Source organism: Gorilla gorilla, chromosome 5 (genome assembly GCF_029281585.2).
Source record: "Gorilla gorilla gorilla isolate KB3781 chromosome 5, NHGRI_mGorGor1-v2.1_pri, whole genome shotgun sequence".
In the NCBI taxonomy this organism is placed as follows: domain Eukaryota; kingdom Metazoa; phylum Chordata; class Mammalia; order Primates; family Hominidae; genus Gorilla; species Gorilla gorilla.
Window position 1 is genome coordinate 93,442,549 of NC_073229.2, and position 14,718 is coordinate 93,457,266.

General features: G+C 33.4%; 1 protein-coding gene across 2 annotated transcripts in view; it reads left to right on the forward strand.

Annotated features, from left to right (window-relative positions):
* Positions 1-14,718, forward strand: part of ADGRB3 (adhesion G protein-coupled receptor B3) — a 755,063-nt gene that overhangs the window by 688,395 nt on the left and 51,950 nt on the right. For both annotated transcript variants that reach the window (XM_019029897.4, XM_019029899.3), the window contains 4 exons: positions 3,037-3,187; positions 5,965-6,034; positions 8,611-8,677; positions 11,025-11,110. In XM_019029897.4, coding sequence (XP_018885442.1) covers positions 3,037-3,187; positions 5,965-6,034; positions 8,611-8,677; positions 11,025-11,110 — 374 coding nt within the window. The remainder of the gene's footprint in view (positions 1-3,036; positions 3,188-5,964; positions 6,035-8,610; positions 8,678-11,024; positions 11,111-14,718) is intronic.

Sequence of the window (14,718 nt, forward strand, 5' to 3'; positions counted from 1 at the left end):
GTGTTTCCTTGTATGGAGTGTTTGATTTTCTTTTAACTTTTAAGTTCAGGGATACATGTGGATGTTTGTTACGTAGGTAAATGGGTGTTATGGAGTCTGGTTGTACAGATTATTTATCACTTAGGTATTAAGCCTAGTACCAATTAGTTATTTTTCCTGATCTCCTTTCTCCTTCCCTCCACCCTTCGATAGGCCCCAGTGTCTGTTGTTCTCCTCTGTGTGTCCATGTGTTCTCATCATTTAGCTCCCACTTATAAGTGAAAACATGCAATATTTGGTTTTCTGTTCCTTAGTTTGCTAAGAATAATGGCCTCCGCCTCCATCCATGTTCCTGCAAAGGACATGATCTCATTCTTTTTTATGGCTACATAGTATTCCATGTTGTATATGTACCATATTTTCTTTATTCAGTCTATCATTGTTGGGCATTTGGATTGATTCCGTTTCTTTGCTATTATGAATACTGCTGCCATGAACATACACCTGAATGTGTCTTTATAATACAAAAATGTATATTCTGTTTGGTATATACCCAGTAATGGGATTGCTGGGTCAAGTGATATTTCTGTCTTTAGGTCTCTGAGGAATCGCCACACTGTCTTCAACAATGGCTGAACCATTTACAATTCCACCAACAGTATATAAACCTTCCTTTTTCTGCACAACCTCAGCAGCATTTGTCACTTTTTGGCTTTTTACTAATAGCCATTCTGACTGATAAGAGATGATATCTCACTCACTGTGGTTTTGATCTGCATTTCTCTTAATGGTCAGTGATGTTGAGCATTTTTCATATGCTTGTTGGCCGAGTGTTTGATTTTATACTAATTCTTCACATGATGAAGCAAAGTGTAGCTCTTTTTTTCAATTTTTCAAGATCATAGTTTTTGCGATGCTCTTTATATATGGTTAGTTTTGCGACTTAAACCTCTTTAGTTCACATGTACATATTCCTTAAGTTGAGATAGCTTACCTCCATACTTGGAGCAACTTAAGGATAAATAGTTTATCCAGCTATTGTAGAATACTATTGTCTGAAGACATAGGCCTTATTTCTTTAGCTACAACACATTTCCCCATAGTCTGTGGCCATATTATTGTTCGAAGAGGCATGATTATTGAAATAAATGTCAGTGGCTCAAAATTACATGTGCTTCAATTTGTATTAGAATTAAAGTGAATACCAGGGAGTTGCGAAGTAATGAACACAATATACAGAAAGTAAATGTTAAAATCTCTGTACTCAGACATTGAACATGTCATTATTTCTTATAAAATTTCAGTACACCAACACTTAGGGTCTGACATTTCAACATATTTACAGTTTGGTAAAACTCTTTATTGACAGTTTAAAAATAGAGATGGACTAGCTTTGCTAGTGCATACAATTTAGTTGAAACAAACGTGGAGGAAAATGAAAGGGTAACTAATGACTTAGAAAGGTTATCTAGTCTTTGGATAGCAAGTGGAAGAGTTGTCTTTGGAATTCAAATGGATTGGCGACTATAGATCAAAAATAAGCAAACTAGTCAGCCTGCAGATATTTAAACCGTAAATTGGAAAAAATAAAAGTCTTAATGTGTCAAGAATAGGAGGAATTACAATTGGTTAAAGCTACTGCATTATACCTGAGACTAGAGTATAGGTATGAGGAAGTGTTCAAGAAATCCATGATTTTATCATCTTTATAAGCAGAAACAAGTACTAAATAGGTTTAAGTGCTACATGAAACAAAGATTCACATGCTAAAAAATTATTTTGTTTTACTACTGCTTATAATAATGATGATAATAGTCATATTTGGTTGGGCACTTGCTGTACACCTAGCACAGTGCTACTCAGCTTCTTAACATTATCTGTCATCATTTACACAACCTGGTGGATAAACATGCTGAAGTTCATTTTATAGGATTAGAAGAACTGGCAAACTAAGTCAACATCTGGTGAAATTTAATAAAATTAACAAATCCTATGAATAATTTGGGCCAAAAAATTCTAGTAAGATATTCTGCATTAGCAGTGGATGGTGGTCGAGATGAGAAGATATGGGTTATAGTTTTATTTCTTTGTATTGTTTTTTTTTACAATTTTTAAAATTCTACTGTCTTTGTTTTGCCATTTTCCGTTTTTAAAAATGGTAAGACTGAGAATGACTGACAAAAGAACAAATTAGTCCTGTTATTGGTTCTGGTTTATAAAGACTTGCATTTCAACAAGATTTATAAAGCAATTATACCAACAGTGAAAAAAGTAGCAACCTTTACCAAAATGAAGCTGCTGATCTTTTGCTGATGAGTCACAACTAATGATCAAGCACATTCAAGGTGATTAAGTTACGTGAAGAAAAATATCTATAAAATCTTAGCCCTGTACTGCTGGTGACATGATTAGCTTTTCAAAATTACTTGATGAGGACACACATTGCAAAGTAACAGTATAGAAGCATTGTATTAAGTACTTTAAAATACATATGTTATTTTTGTACTATGTTATTAGCCAAACCTCATTTTGTACTTTGCTGTTACACCTTGAATATCATGCATGTATAAGAGCAAACTAATCTTTTTCTTTTGAAAGGCTGTTACTCTTACAGATATAATTTTAACATCAACACAGATAAAACAACAAAGAGCAATTATCTGTTAAAAGGGAAGAATAAAGAATGTAGCCAAAATAATTATGCAAGATGTCTGTAACAAATTAAATCAAAGAAAAGAGAATTTTCATAATTATGTTTTAAAAATTCAAGTAAAACAATAATTTTAATCTCCCTTGAGTTCAAATTTACATTCAGGGTTCTTCTCATAAAAAATTAAGTGCAAAAATGAAATTAGACTTTTTTTTCCATTGTAAATACTGTATAGAGCATAAAGACTACAGGGTTTATAATTTCTGTAAATAATTACTCTTGTCACTGAGGAGAAGTAGATATTTGAAATAAAAGCAATGAATCAGAGATTAACAATCCTCTGAAGAACATATCATTTTCCCTCTCCCAGGTTCAGTGTGAGTCTTTTTGTTTGTTTGTTTCCACAGAGTATCTGCACAACCACCACTGCATTTTTGCACTTTTTCTTCCTGGCTTCATTCTGTTGGGTTTTGACTGAGGCGTGGCAATCATATATGGCTGTAACTGGAAAAATTAGGACACGGCTTATAAGAAAACGCTTTTTGTGCCTTGGATGGGGTAAGCATATTGATATACCCTTTCGTGCTCTTCTCAAAATGATGTTGAACACATATTATAAAGCAGTCATGAGTGATTAGACACAGGCTACTTTTTGTCTAATTTAATCTATGGAAGTGAAAATACATGAGCTGGTCAGTTTTGAACATTCACTGGTCATTTGGAACTTTAAAAGGAAGTAAGTATTGAATGCTTATTTAGCTAGTCGGTTAACATTCAACAGTGTCTAGATAGTATGAAATGAGACCCCAAGATGCCTACACACAGAAAAACAGTGCTCTCTGTTAATATTTTCTGAAAGTGCAAAATACCTTAAAATTTTCAAGGCCTAATGTGTGATGGTTCACTAGGCATGTACTCCCACCAAGAAAACTTAGAAGATTTCATTTCAAGAAATCTCAAAGCAATTAAAGAATAAAAGCGATTCATTTCATAGGGAGAACACCATTTAGAGAATTAATGAAACCTCACAGCTTGTTGAGCTGCTCCTCAAAAGTAGAAACAGAATTGCTGACAGACTGAGAATTAATTCTTTACTTGTGTTTATTAAGAAGTTTCTCTCAAATTACCTCATGACATGGACATCTCAAAGATCTATATTATAGGGCCAATTCTAATGATAGCCTAGTTAATTTAAGAAGCTACTTTTAGAAAAAGCCCAAATATACAATAATATCTACTGTATTAGAAGACTGGCATATGGGATGCTAGGAGGAACCTGGGAAATTACAAATAAGTGTACTTATAACAATTCCAGAGTAATTTAGGCTAGAAAAATATGATCAAGAACACATAAATATTATTCATTAGGTTTCAGCAAGGTCTATTATGTCTAGCTAATAAATTAGGACTTTATCCACAGGCAAATGGAAAAGCAATTAATAAGAAGTTGAAGAGTAAGCCAGACATGGTGGCTCATGCCTGTAATCCTAGCACTTTGGGAAACCAAGGCGGGTGGACTACCTGAGCGTGGGTGGACTACCTGAGCATGGGAGTTCGAGATTAGCCTGAGCAATATGGCAAAACCCCATCTCTACCAAAAATGCAAAAAATTAGCCAGGAGTGATGGCACATACCTGTAGTCCCAGCTACTCGGGAGGCTAAGGTGGGAGGATTGCATGAGCCTGGGAAGTGGAGGTTGCAGTGAGCCAAGATCACACCACGACACTCCAACTTGTGTCACAGAGCAAGACCCTATCTCACACCAACACAAAAGTTGAAGACTTTGTTCTACTTAGAATTTCATCAAATTTTTGTCTAAATTTCATGACAAAGGCCTTCTAAAGTTGAGGTAGTATTTAAATCAAGGGACACTTTTGCCATGAATTAGTACCATTCTAAGAAACACAGAATACAGGTAAAAGAACATATTTTTTGATGAAGAATAAAACATGGTGATTTTCAAGATTAGTGACTACCTTGTTTAAAATTATTACTAAAGATTTTGAGGAGAGGGTTCACAGACAGTCTCCGTATTTACAGCTAATATTAAACTACTCTAGGTAGCAAAAACCTGAACTGATGTTGCTAAAGTATCAGAAAGTTTATGGGTTGGCAGAATAGTGGTGTGTGTTTCATTATGAACAAGTACAATAAAATGAATCTAGAAAAAATTTAATCTAAATTGTATGAAATAAATACTATTAATTCTTCAGTTATAACCCATGAGGGATTTTTTTTTTCCTAATGAACTTGGTCCAGTCAATCAAAAAAAATCAACAAGTGACATGTGTGGAGGAAGAGGAGGAGGAGGGACAAGAAGAGGAGAAACAGAAGGAGGAAAGGGAAGAGGAGGAAAGGGAGGATAAGGATGAGGAGGGGACTATATATTTATAATTTTATATACATATATATATAGTCACCAGTGTTTGTTTAACACTATGGTGTGTCCTTCTGAGATGTTTTCCATAGTTCTTGTGATTAAATCTCATGAAGGAATGTGATGCCACTAGAGAAGGCTCACAGAAGAGAATAGCAGGAAGTATGTGAAATGATAGTAAGAAAGAAGACAGACAGAGGACATACAATAAGATGATTAGATGACGGATTTTTCAACCGGAAAAGGCAAACATGATCTTCCTGAAAAGAAGGCATAACCAAAACTTAAAAAAAATCTTTAAACAGCATAGACTAGAGACTCTACCAAAATACAGGGGGGTCCCATTGAACTTGAATGAGGTAAGTGTAATTCCCATAAACGTAAGCTAAAAGAAGATGCTAGCTCAGAATTGGAGCAGGTATGTAGGTAATTGAACTCCCTGTTTCTACATTCTTGTTATTATAAGCAAATTATAAATAAAGTGTTAACTGATAAGATGTATGTTTTTTTCTGTCTTATTATAAGTACAGCTTGATGTGGATCAATATGTGGCCAATGGAATGTTCCACTTCTCCGATATTACATCATACCAGAACATCCAGTTTTTGCCTTTCTGATTTTATAACTATAAATTTCCTTTATAACAGTGTAAACCCCTAGGGAAAAAAAATTACTTAAAAGATGTACTAAATCTCTGTTATTACTTCCATTTAAACCCGTGTCAAATGTGGTGGTAACCTAGCAACACCAGAGAAGTGCAGTAACTTAAAAGCTCAGGTACCTCTCTCATATTTTTCAACTTGAAAGAAATCCTGTAATAGAAACATACCTTGTGAAGTGACTCATCCAAAGATAGTTTATCTAATTTGAGCATCTGGAGTTTGTTCTGGCTTTTCTTAGACCAGTATGCATAGGGGTTATAGCTAAATATGAATGTGTGACATTGCTTTTCTTGCAGGTTTACCAGCATTAGTAGTGGCCACATCAGTAGGCTTCACCAGAACAAAAGGATATGGCACTGATCACTAGTAAGTCCATCCACAGCGATAAATCATGTTTATAATTTAACAAATCATCAAAGAGTCTTGGTTGGCACTGCTGATGGCTTGCACTTTATCATGGAATCATTAACAATGGTAGAAATTGCATTAGTAAGGAACAAAACAGGTAGCTTAAATCTACAAAGGTTAAGAAATAAATGTTGTGGCACTATTCAGAATCTTTGTTTTAGTTTCCCATTTCTTAATAAGACCAGCATATTTGGCTTTTAAAATATTTCAATGTTTATTGTGCATGCCCAATCTCAAATAAATTGAGAACTGGATAAGTCTTGACATACTTACTTTTTAGAATGTGGTGCTGCTATGAGCTTCTAATTCCATTGATGATAATGTGTATTGTTATTAACCAAGTTTTGTCATGTTAGTTCAAGTTTTCTTGCTATGTTAGGGTAATGCATACTGAAAATTATAGATCAAGGGAACCAATGGATTTTACATTAGAAAATACTTGGACTGTGGAAGAAATTAAAAGGGAGAAAAGATATATGATATCAGCTTATTTTATAGTGGTAGTGCTGATAAATTCTGTGAGAGAATTTATGTTTAAATTTAACATTTTAAATCTAAACAATGCACTTTCATGTTTTATTTTATCTGCATCCAAGTTGAGGAGGCAGTTAAGAAGTGGGGAAAGAAATGTGCATCTTATGAAAAGCATATGTTTTAAAGCATGATGTTCTGTTTAATTATTTTGGGTTTGAGGTAGGAATCACTGCCAATTAGACCCTCTAGTAGGTTCATACAAATTGTAAACATACTGAGAGATATTATTTCACCTGTTTATCCTAAAGAAACTTCTGAAAAGTTTAAGACGCTCCTGTCATCAGGGCATTTTTATGCAATCTGTAGTATTTTTAAAAATTCTGATAGCATAGATGGCACAGTACTGGTTACTACAGCACTAGCACCTTAATTTATTACTTTTTACAATAGCATAATTATTGGTATACATCTATTTTTGGAAAGTCACTGTATTGAGAATATGGGAATAAGTAAGGTTATATATGTGATGGTTCCTACTTTCAAAGAGTTCATAATTAAAGTCCAATACAATACAATAAGTAATGCATTTATTTTATAACCATAAATTTTTATAACAGTGTAAACCCCTAGGGAAAAAATAAAAGATATGCTGAATCTCTATTAGTATATCTTGAAAGATATACTAAACCTCAGTTTGAAGATTAGTTTACATAAAATTACAGTGGGAATTTAGTGGCAGAGATTAGTTTACACAAAAATACAGTGGGAATTTAGTGGCAGTCTTAGAGACACAATCTAAAGTGTTCTGTCAGACTAAGGTTTTTTTCTCCAGGTATTTTATTTAAAAATAGATATTAAGTGGAAAAGTACGGTTTTATCTTTCTGCTGTTATGTCAAGGAGCAATAACTAAATGCAGGCTTTGAATATACATACACATATTTGTGTATATCTATGCTGATATAGTATCTCTTTGTGTACATATATAATTAATTACTAGGTAATTATGTTTAAGGTATAATTTACATAGAGTATCATTCACGCTATTAAGTGTATAGTTCTGTGAGTTTTGCGAAATACATAACTCGTGTAACCACCATCACAATGAACATAGAGCAGTTTATTGTTAGAACAGATATAGAGCAGCTACTATTCATTGCTACTGCTTTTGAAGGCAGCATGCTGATTCTGTAAGCTGAGAAGAAATAGTTAAAGGGTCAAATGTCAAAAAACTGGTGCATGAAATGGAGGCCATGACTTTTTGCACCAGCAGCCCCTCACACTTCCCTCATTTTCACTTTCCTGGATTCTGCATGAGCAGATGTGCCACCCTGCAAAGCCTCCAGTGTCAGCCCCATTCCCTCTGCATTTCCCTCTGCTGTGAGAGACTGTTTCTCCCCAAACGGATTATCTTGTCTCTATCAATGCAAACCTACATCTCTTGGTGAATTTAGGCATTGAAACAAACACAGCTGCACTTATTTTTATTCAAAAGCTTATCTTTAGAGAATTTTCTTAGTAGTTTGGTGAAAAAGTAAAATTAGAAGAAAAATAGCATGCAAATGTAGCTTGTCCATTCCCTGCAATGATGGCTTTTAAACCAATTTCTCCCAATATTTCAATGACCTCGAGGAAGAGCAGGTAAATGGCACGTCTAAAACTCTAAAAAAAATACACTGGTCTTGCTTTAAAGTACATTTGAAAAAATCCATAATGGATATAAAGCAGCATTTTATAAAATGTAAATAATACTCAACTTTGTAATGACAGTAAATATAGAAACCTCACTGCAATAGTAATTTGTCTAAAATGTTTCAACTGCCTGAAAGTAAAACCTTGTAATAAAACTTTCTTTTCAGTTAGATATATATAGTATTTCTTACTTATGAAATGATATAATTCTAGTTTTTTTCTACATATTCTATGTATTTTTTTATTACAAATGTTTAACATGTGCCAAAATTCCAAGGCAAAATGTATAATCTAAGTAGTTTGTATCACACTTTAGTGCTCTAATACTTGTCACTAATTTTTGTTAGTTCTTATCTAATGTTATTTTCAGCTGCTGGCTCTCTCTTGAAGGAGGACTACTCTATGCTTTTGTGGGACCTGCAGCCGCTGTTGTCCTGGTAAACATCAAAATCAACTTATTTTGTTTTCTTAGAAAGAAAAAAAGACTACTTTCTTTCAATTAGAGTGGCAATTTTGATAATGTAGTTCTTGTGTAGAAATTTTAAAGTTCAATGGACTATTATTCTAATTGAATATCAATTGTTATTCAGCCTTTTATTATTCTAAAATATTCTTATTTTGAATACTGAAGAATATTAAACTGGGAGCGTGGTATTTCTCTTACAGTAATTTGAGAGTTGTGAAGAAGTTTGAGTAAGTTTTAATGAATTATTCCTCTTTAATGTATAGAATCTCATCATTTACCATAATTTCACCTTTACACTGTTCTGTACAATACATATGGTTATTACATATGGTTATTAATAGGGAAATCTCTTTAATGCTGCCCCTATCAAATATCTAAAGGAAATATATTCTCGACCTCAGTGACACCGATATTTTGGATCATATGTTTGTTTGTTGCAGAGGCCGTCTTATGTGTTTTAGCAGGTTCCGCAGCATCCTTCTTCTCTACCTACTACATACCAGTAGTACCCCCTAGTCATAACACTCAAAAACATCTTCAGACATTTTCCGATGGTCCCTGGGGGTCAAAATCATCTCTGTTTAAGAATCATTCCCATATGTTATAGATAAGGATTTTAAATTTCTCTTTTGAAACCACAAAATAATTGTTTAAAATTTTAAACTATGGTAATGTGAAATATTTCCTTCCAATTTGCCTTTCTCTTTCTCCTTTTGGATTTATTGATTACAAGTTTTTCTTGCCCAATAAATCTTTAAAGAAAATAAGGGAGGAAAGAAACTGTCTAAATTAAATACAATTATTCATATTGCTATACGATTATATTTCTAATTGGAAAGTTACTCTTTGGTTTCTTGAATGACTCATTCAAAAAATTGGAAGGTAGTGACATCCTACTAATTCTGATATGTCAGTTTTTTCTCCTTTTAAGCTTGTTCTCCCTCAACTAAGCTGTAACAGGGAGCAGAAACTGTCTATAATTTGCAAGAAAAATAAAATCAAGGCAAGAATCTTAGTGCAAAGGGAAATCAAAACTATTAGACACCTTTTTTGTCTGCTGCTTTGAATTTTTATTTAATCAACTGAATTATTTCCCTAAGCTTCTAGGTTAATGCCCATATAACACTAAAATGAAGAAACAGAGTATGTATATAATTGAAACACCAAAGTATGGTCTTTGGAGGGGTGACAAATTCCCTTATGATTAAGTTGTAGATTACTGGAATCCATAGAATACACTTTTTCTCTTAGTTTAAATGAGAGGTACATAGATGAATAAGTATTCTCTTGATTAGGTGGTATCTTGTCAGGAAACTATGAAGAGTGACTCTTCCTAAGTCCATACTTAATAGGTATGTTTTGCATCTTCCTTACATTAGCAACTGGACACATTTTAGCTTTATATTCACCATCTTCATTGGCAGCAGGGCAGGGTTACACCAAGATTGGAAAGAGGCAAGAAAGGCAAAAAGAAGAACATATTTTTCATTTACTCATTGGACTGGATTCCTTGATCAGAAAGTGTTGGTAGATTAGAGAACTGTCGGGGCTCATCATAAGCTGGTACAAATAGATATCTATGCAGTTTTTACAGTTTTACTTGAAAAAGGAAAAATATGTGTGATTTCATTTCATGTATCATGCAAAAGACCTTTTAAGTGAGAATAAGAAAGTCTTAGAAAGAAAATGATAGAACTGTACACTAGAGCATATTTTAAAAATTGGCACTAGTGTCCATTGTGAAAAAGATTCTGGTGAATTGAATAGGTTTTCCTTTCTGCCTAGAAAAGCATGGTACATCAAAATGCTCCCCTTCCACAGAAAAGAATAACCACACAGCATGAGGAATTTAAGCATTCTGTCCTCTGTGTTGGGAATAATGACAAATCGTCAGCACCTTTTGCTGCCAGGGCTCACCCTACCCTCATACTCTAAGATTCAGAATCTCCTGGCTCATGGGCATAGGGTAAAACTCCTTTAGCCAAATGATTTTACTCAGGGTTGACTCAGACAGAAGAATGCCAGATAGGCATAGTATGGTACCATTTAAAAGTCAGGCAATTGAAGGTTAATTTCCCCAGTGTTAACTGCAAAGCATGGAAATTAAATGAACTTAATGTACTTTACAACTTTAAAGTAGCACACCACTGTTAAATTGTTCCGTATGCCTCTGCTCACTTATAAAATGATTGAGAGTGCTTCATACCACTACTAGTGATACGGTGGTTATGAATTGATAAAAATAGGATTTTCAGGAGAAACAGGGACCTGATTCCCTTCAATATCATTGAAAGGTCAACTTTGTTTCTGTTTGACAGGTCAACATGGTGATTGGCATTTTGGTATTTAATAAACTTGTTTCCAGAGATGGAATCCTAGATAAAAAGCTCAAACACAGAGCCGGGTAAGCTGCAATTGGTGGATTTTGAAGGTTATTTACCAGTGAATCCCATACTCCAATTTCAGACCATCACTGACTGCGTTTGACTCTGCCTTGAATTTTGTTATTGATGTACTAGTGTGTCCAGTAGATTCTGCCATATAAAAGTTTCCAATGTGCTATTTTTAAGCAATATGACCAAAAATCTAAAACTACTATAACAGACCATGAAGAAATTCGGAGTGTATTTGTGCATATTGCCTGCTTGTCAGATAAGAACGTTAAACATTAAGGCTTTACTTGCAATAGTTGTCGTTAGATAAGGGTTTTCAAAGCCTTCCTGGTTTTGGTCACAAAGAACAGGAGGTAGATTGAACACAGTGTTGGTATGTGACAGAACAGAATCAGAACAAGCAAACCTAAACAGGGCAAAATACTATATTTTCTTTGACTAATTGTATATATCAGGAAAAAAATCTTCACTAGGAATAATTACCTATCAAGCACTATTTATGTCTTATATTTTCATTCTTTATGACATTTTTAATCTAACTGGCTAAAAAGAGTTTTTCATAATTTTCACACTTTAACCTCATAAAATTTAGAAAAGCATCTCCTTTAATTTTACTGTTATTATAATATATAAATATCTGATGACATATTATATATTATAATATATATCTGGCCGGGCACGGTGGCTTACACCTGTAATCCCAGCACTTTGGGAGGCTGAGGTGGGTGGATCACGAGATCGAGACCACAGTGAAACCCCGTCTCTACTAAAAATGCAAAAAAATTAGCCGGGCGAGGTGGTGGGCGCCTGTAGTCCCAGCTACTCGGGAGGCTGAGGCAGGAGAATGGCGTGAACCTGGGAGGTGGAGCTTGCCAGAGAGCCAAGATCGCGCCACTGCACTCCAGCCTGGGCAACAGAGTGAGACTCCGTCTCAAAAAACAAAATAAAATAAAATATAATAAAAAATATGTATATATAATGACAGTAACGTCTCATATATAGATTGTTATAGCTTTTTAAGGTGACATCATCCTTTATCACATAAATTTGTTGACACTTGAAGTATTAATGCCTTTGTTTTTCTTTGTGTCCTTCCCTATAGAAAGTTTACAGCTTTCTCCTTTCCATTGAACTGTAACCTCATTCAAAACTTACCCATGTAATATTCTTTTCTTCCATAATTTATGGTATTATTTAATAGTTCTACTAATTGATCAGTTACTTATGAAATTTTAAGTCCTTTGTGTTCTTATAACCTATGTAATGATTTATACAATAAGATAATCTGGGTATTTATTTTCCCTAGCAAAAGACTAAATTTAATGGCTTTCAATATAAAAATTTGATATAATTTATGTAAAACATTAGAAATGCAATAGCGTTTCTAATAGAAACATGACTGAAAGTTTCTTCCTGAGCGGGGATCACTTCTCTCATTTAGAGGCTTTTTTCACTGCAGACGAGTTTCTGTAACAACCTTAAATATGTAGACTTGAACGTAGTACAAGCACAGCTTTCTAGATCATTTGAACACAAAATTTTCACACAATTACTCTTGTTATTATGCCACATGTGGTGGAAATTGAAGTAAGCTTCTTCAGTTATTTCTGTCCAGATTAATCATGTAAGAATATACTGATCAAACTGAGTACTGGGATAGAAACTCAGTTCTGCTGCTAGTAGTATAAACTTACATAATTTAAACAACATCAACAATAAAATGGGACTCTTTAGTGGTTAAGATGACGCTCTGCAATTTACTAGCTGTGTCTGTGTGCCTTTGAGCGTGTTACTTTTTGCAACTCAGTCTCCTCATCTGTTAAATGGGGAAAATAACTCCTGCCTCATAGAGTATATGAAAATATAATGTGTATAAAGCACACTTTAGAGTATCTAACATACAGCAAGCATTCACTCAACAGTGGCTGCTCTTCTGAGAAGCCAACCTGAACAGATTAGGTTGTTTTTGAAGGTCTCTAACTGTCAATCAAGAATCCATGATTCCACCATCCAAGACATGAAGGTCATAAAAAGAGATGAGATCATCGAAATGAATATGATGTTGAGGATTTAATAAAAAAATTTAATAAAAAATTTAAAAAACAAGTGAATACCCTTATTTTTTCTTATTTAATTATTTTATGTGTAAAGCCCAGTTTAATTCATATAGCTCTTTATAAGAGATTGTATAGGTTTAGAAGAAATGACAATAGTGTCATATTATGAATTTAGAAATTATACATTCCAATCTACATATTAACAAATAAGTTATTCTAAACATATTCTTAGAAGTTACATATGTTTCACTGGCAAAACTGAGTGGGTGTTTTTCTGGTTCAAAGGCCACTGCTAGAGAAACAGAAATGTTAACTTATGTTATAAAAGCAGAATGTTAGCTACTGTCCAAAGCAGAAAAGAACTATTAACAAATTAATTATTTTGGGTTTTCAAATTATATTTCTAATATAAAGTACTCTTTTAGCTTAAGCAAATATAGATTGAAATTTGTACTCCATTCCAAAGTGTGATTGAAGGAAATTTTTGGAAGCTATAGAGGTTTGAATAATTTTAGTTCACAGAAAAGTAGTGAAGACAGTGAAGAACAGTCCCCAGTGAAGAAGAAATAATCAAAACTAACTAAAGAAACATTAAGCAGGAAACTAATTGGTCGACTTGACAACCAATCCTCCTAATTGTAAAAATCATTTCAGCTTATTTGAATATATACATATATCAAGCATTTGTTTTACAACTAGGTTGTTATTAAAAACCAAATATTGTACCAAGATGTTCCTTCTCTCATTTTTTCTGTTTCTTTGTTCCCTTTCTTCTTTTTTATAATCAGTTATTAGAAACAGCCAACCATATAGTTTGTGCTCAATAAATATTTATAAGGAATTAATAAGTGAATGTTTAATAAATAATACAATAGTTTAACAAGCTTTATAATACACAAACTATATTAATATTTTTTCTACTGAAATTCTTTTTTCTTTTTTCTTTTTAACTTTCATGTTCAGGAGTATAAGTACAGGCTTGTTACACAGATAAACTTGTGTCACAGGGATTTGTTGTACAGATTATTTTATACTCAGGTATTAAGCCTAGTACCCATTAGTTTACCAAGAAGGAATTTATTGTAAATACAACACATATTAAATAAAATGATAGAGTGAATAAAATCAGGATTAAAATGGCATGTATATTTTTAGAACATCTTAAGCAGAAAATTTAAGTTTCTCTATTTTATCTGCAGTGGAATTTTCTTATCTACTGCCTTAAACTTCTTTGTCTTATGTACCTGAAACTAAGGAAACTATGACTTACTAGTACCCTTTACAAATGTCATGTGATTTTTTTTTTAAAGAGAGGCTGGCGCATTTCCTTTCCAGGGAATATTTTATGTTATTAACAATAAATCAGTCAGACTTTTTTTCTTTAAAGAAAAAGGAAAAATAACATGGAGAAGGGAAACTAGAATCTGTAGATTTTAAGATCCACAGTAATAACAGGAGCAGACAGAACTACCTGAAGAGTAATGTTTGTAAAGTTTTTCTATTTAATGTGACTTTGCTTCTGTAATGTGATCCTACCCTGGTGCCCTGGTGGATATATTGGT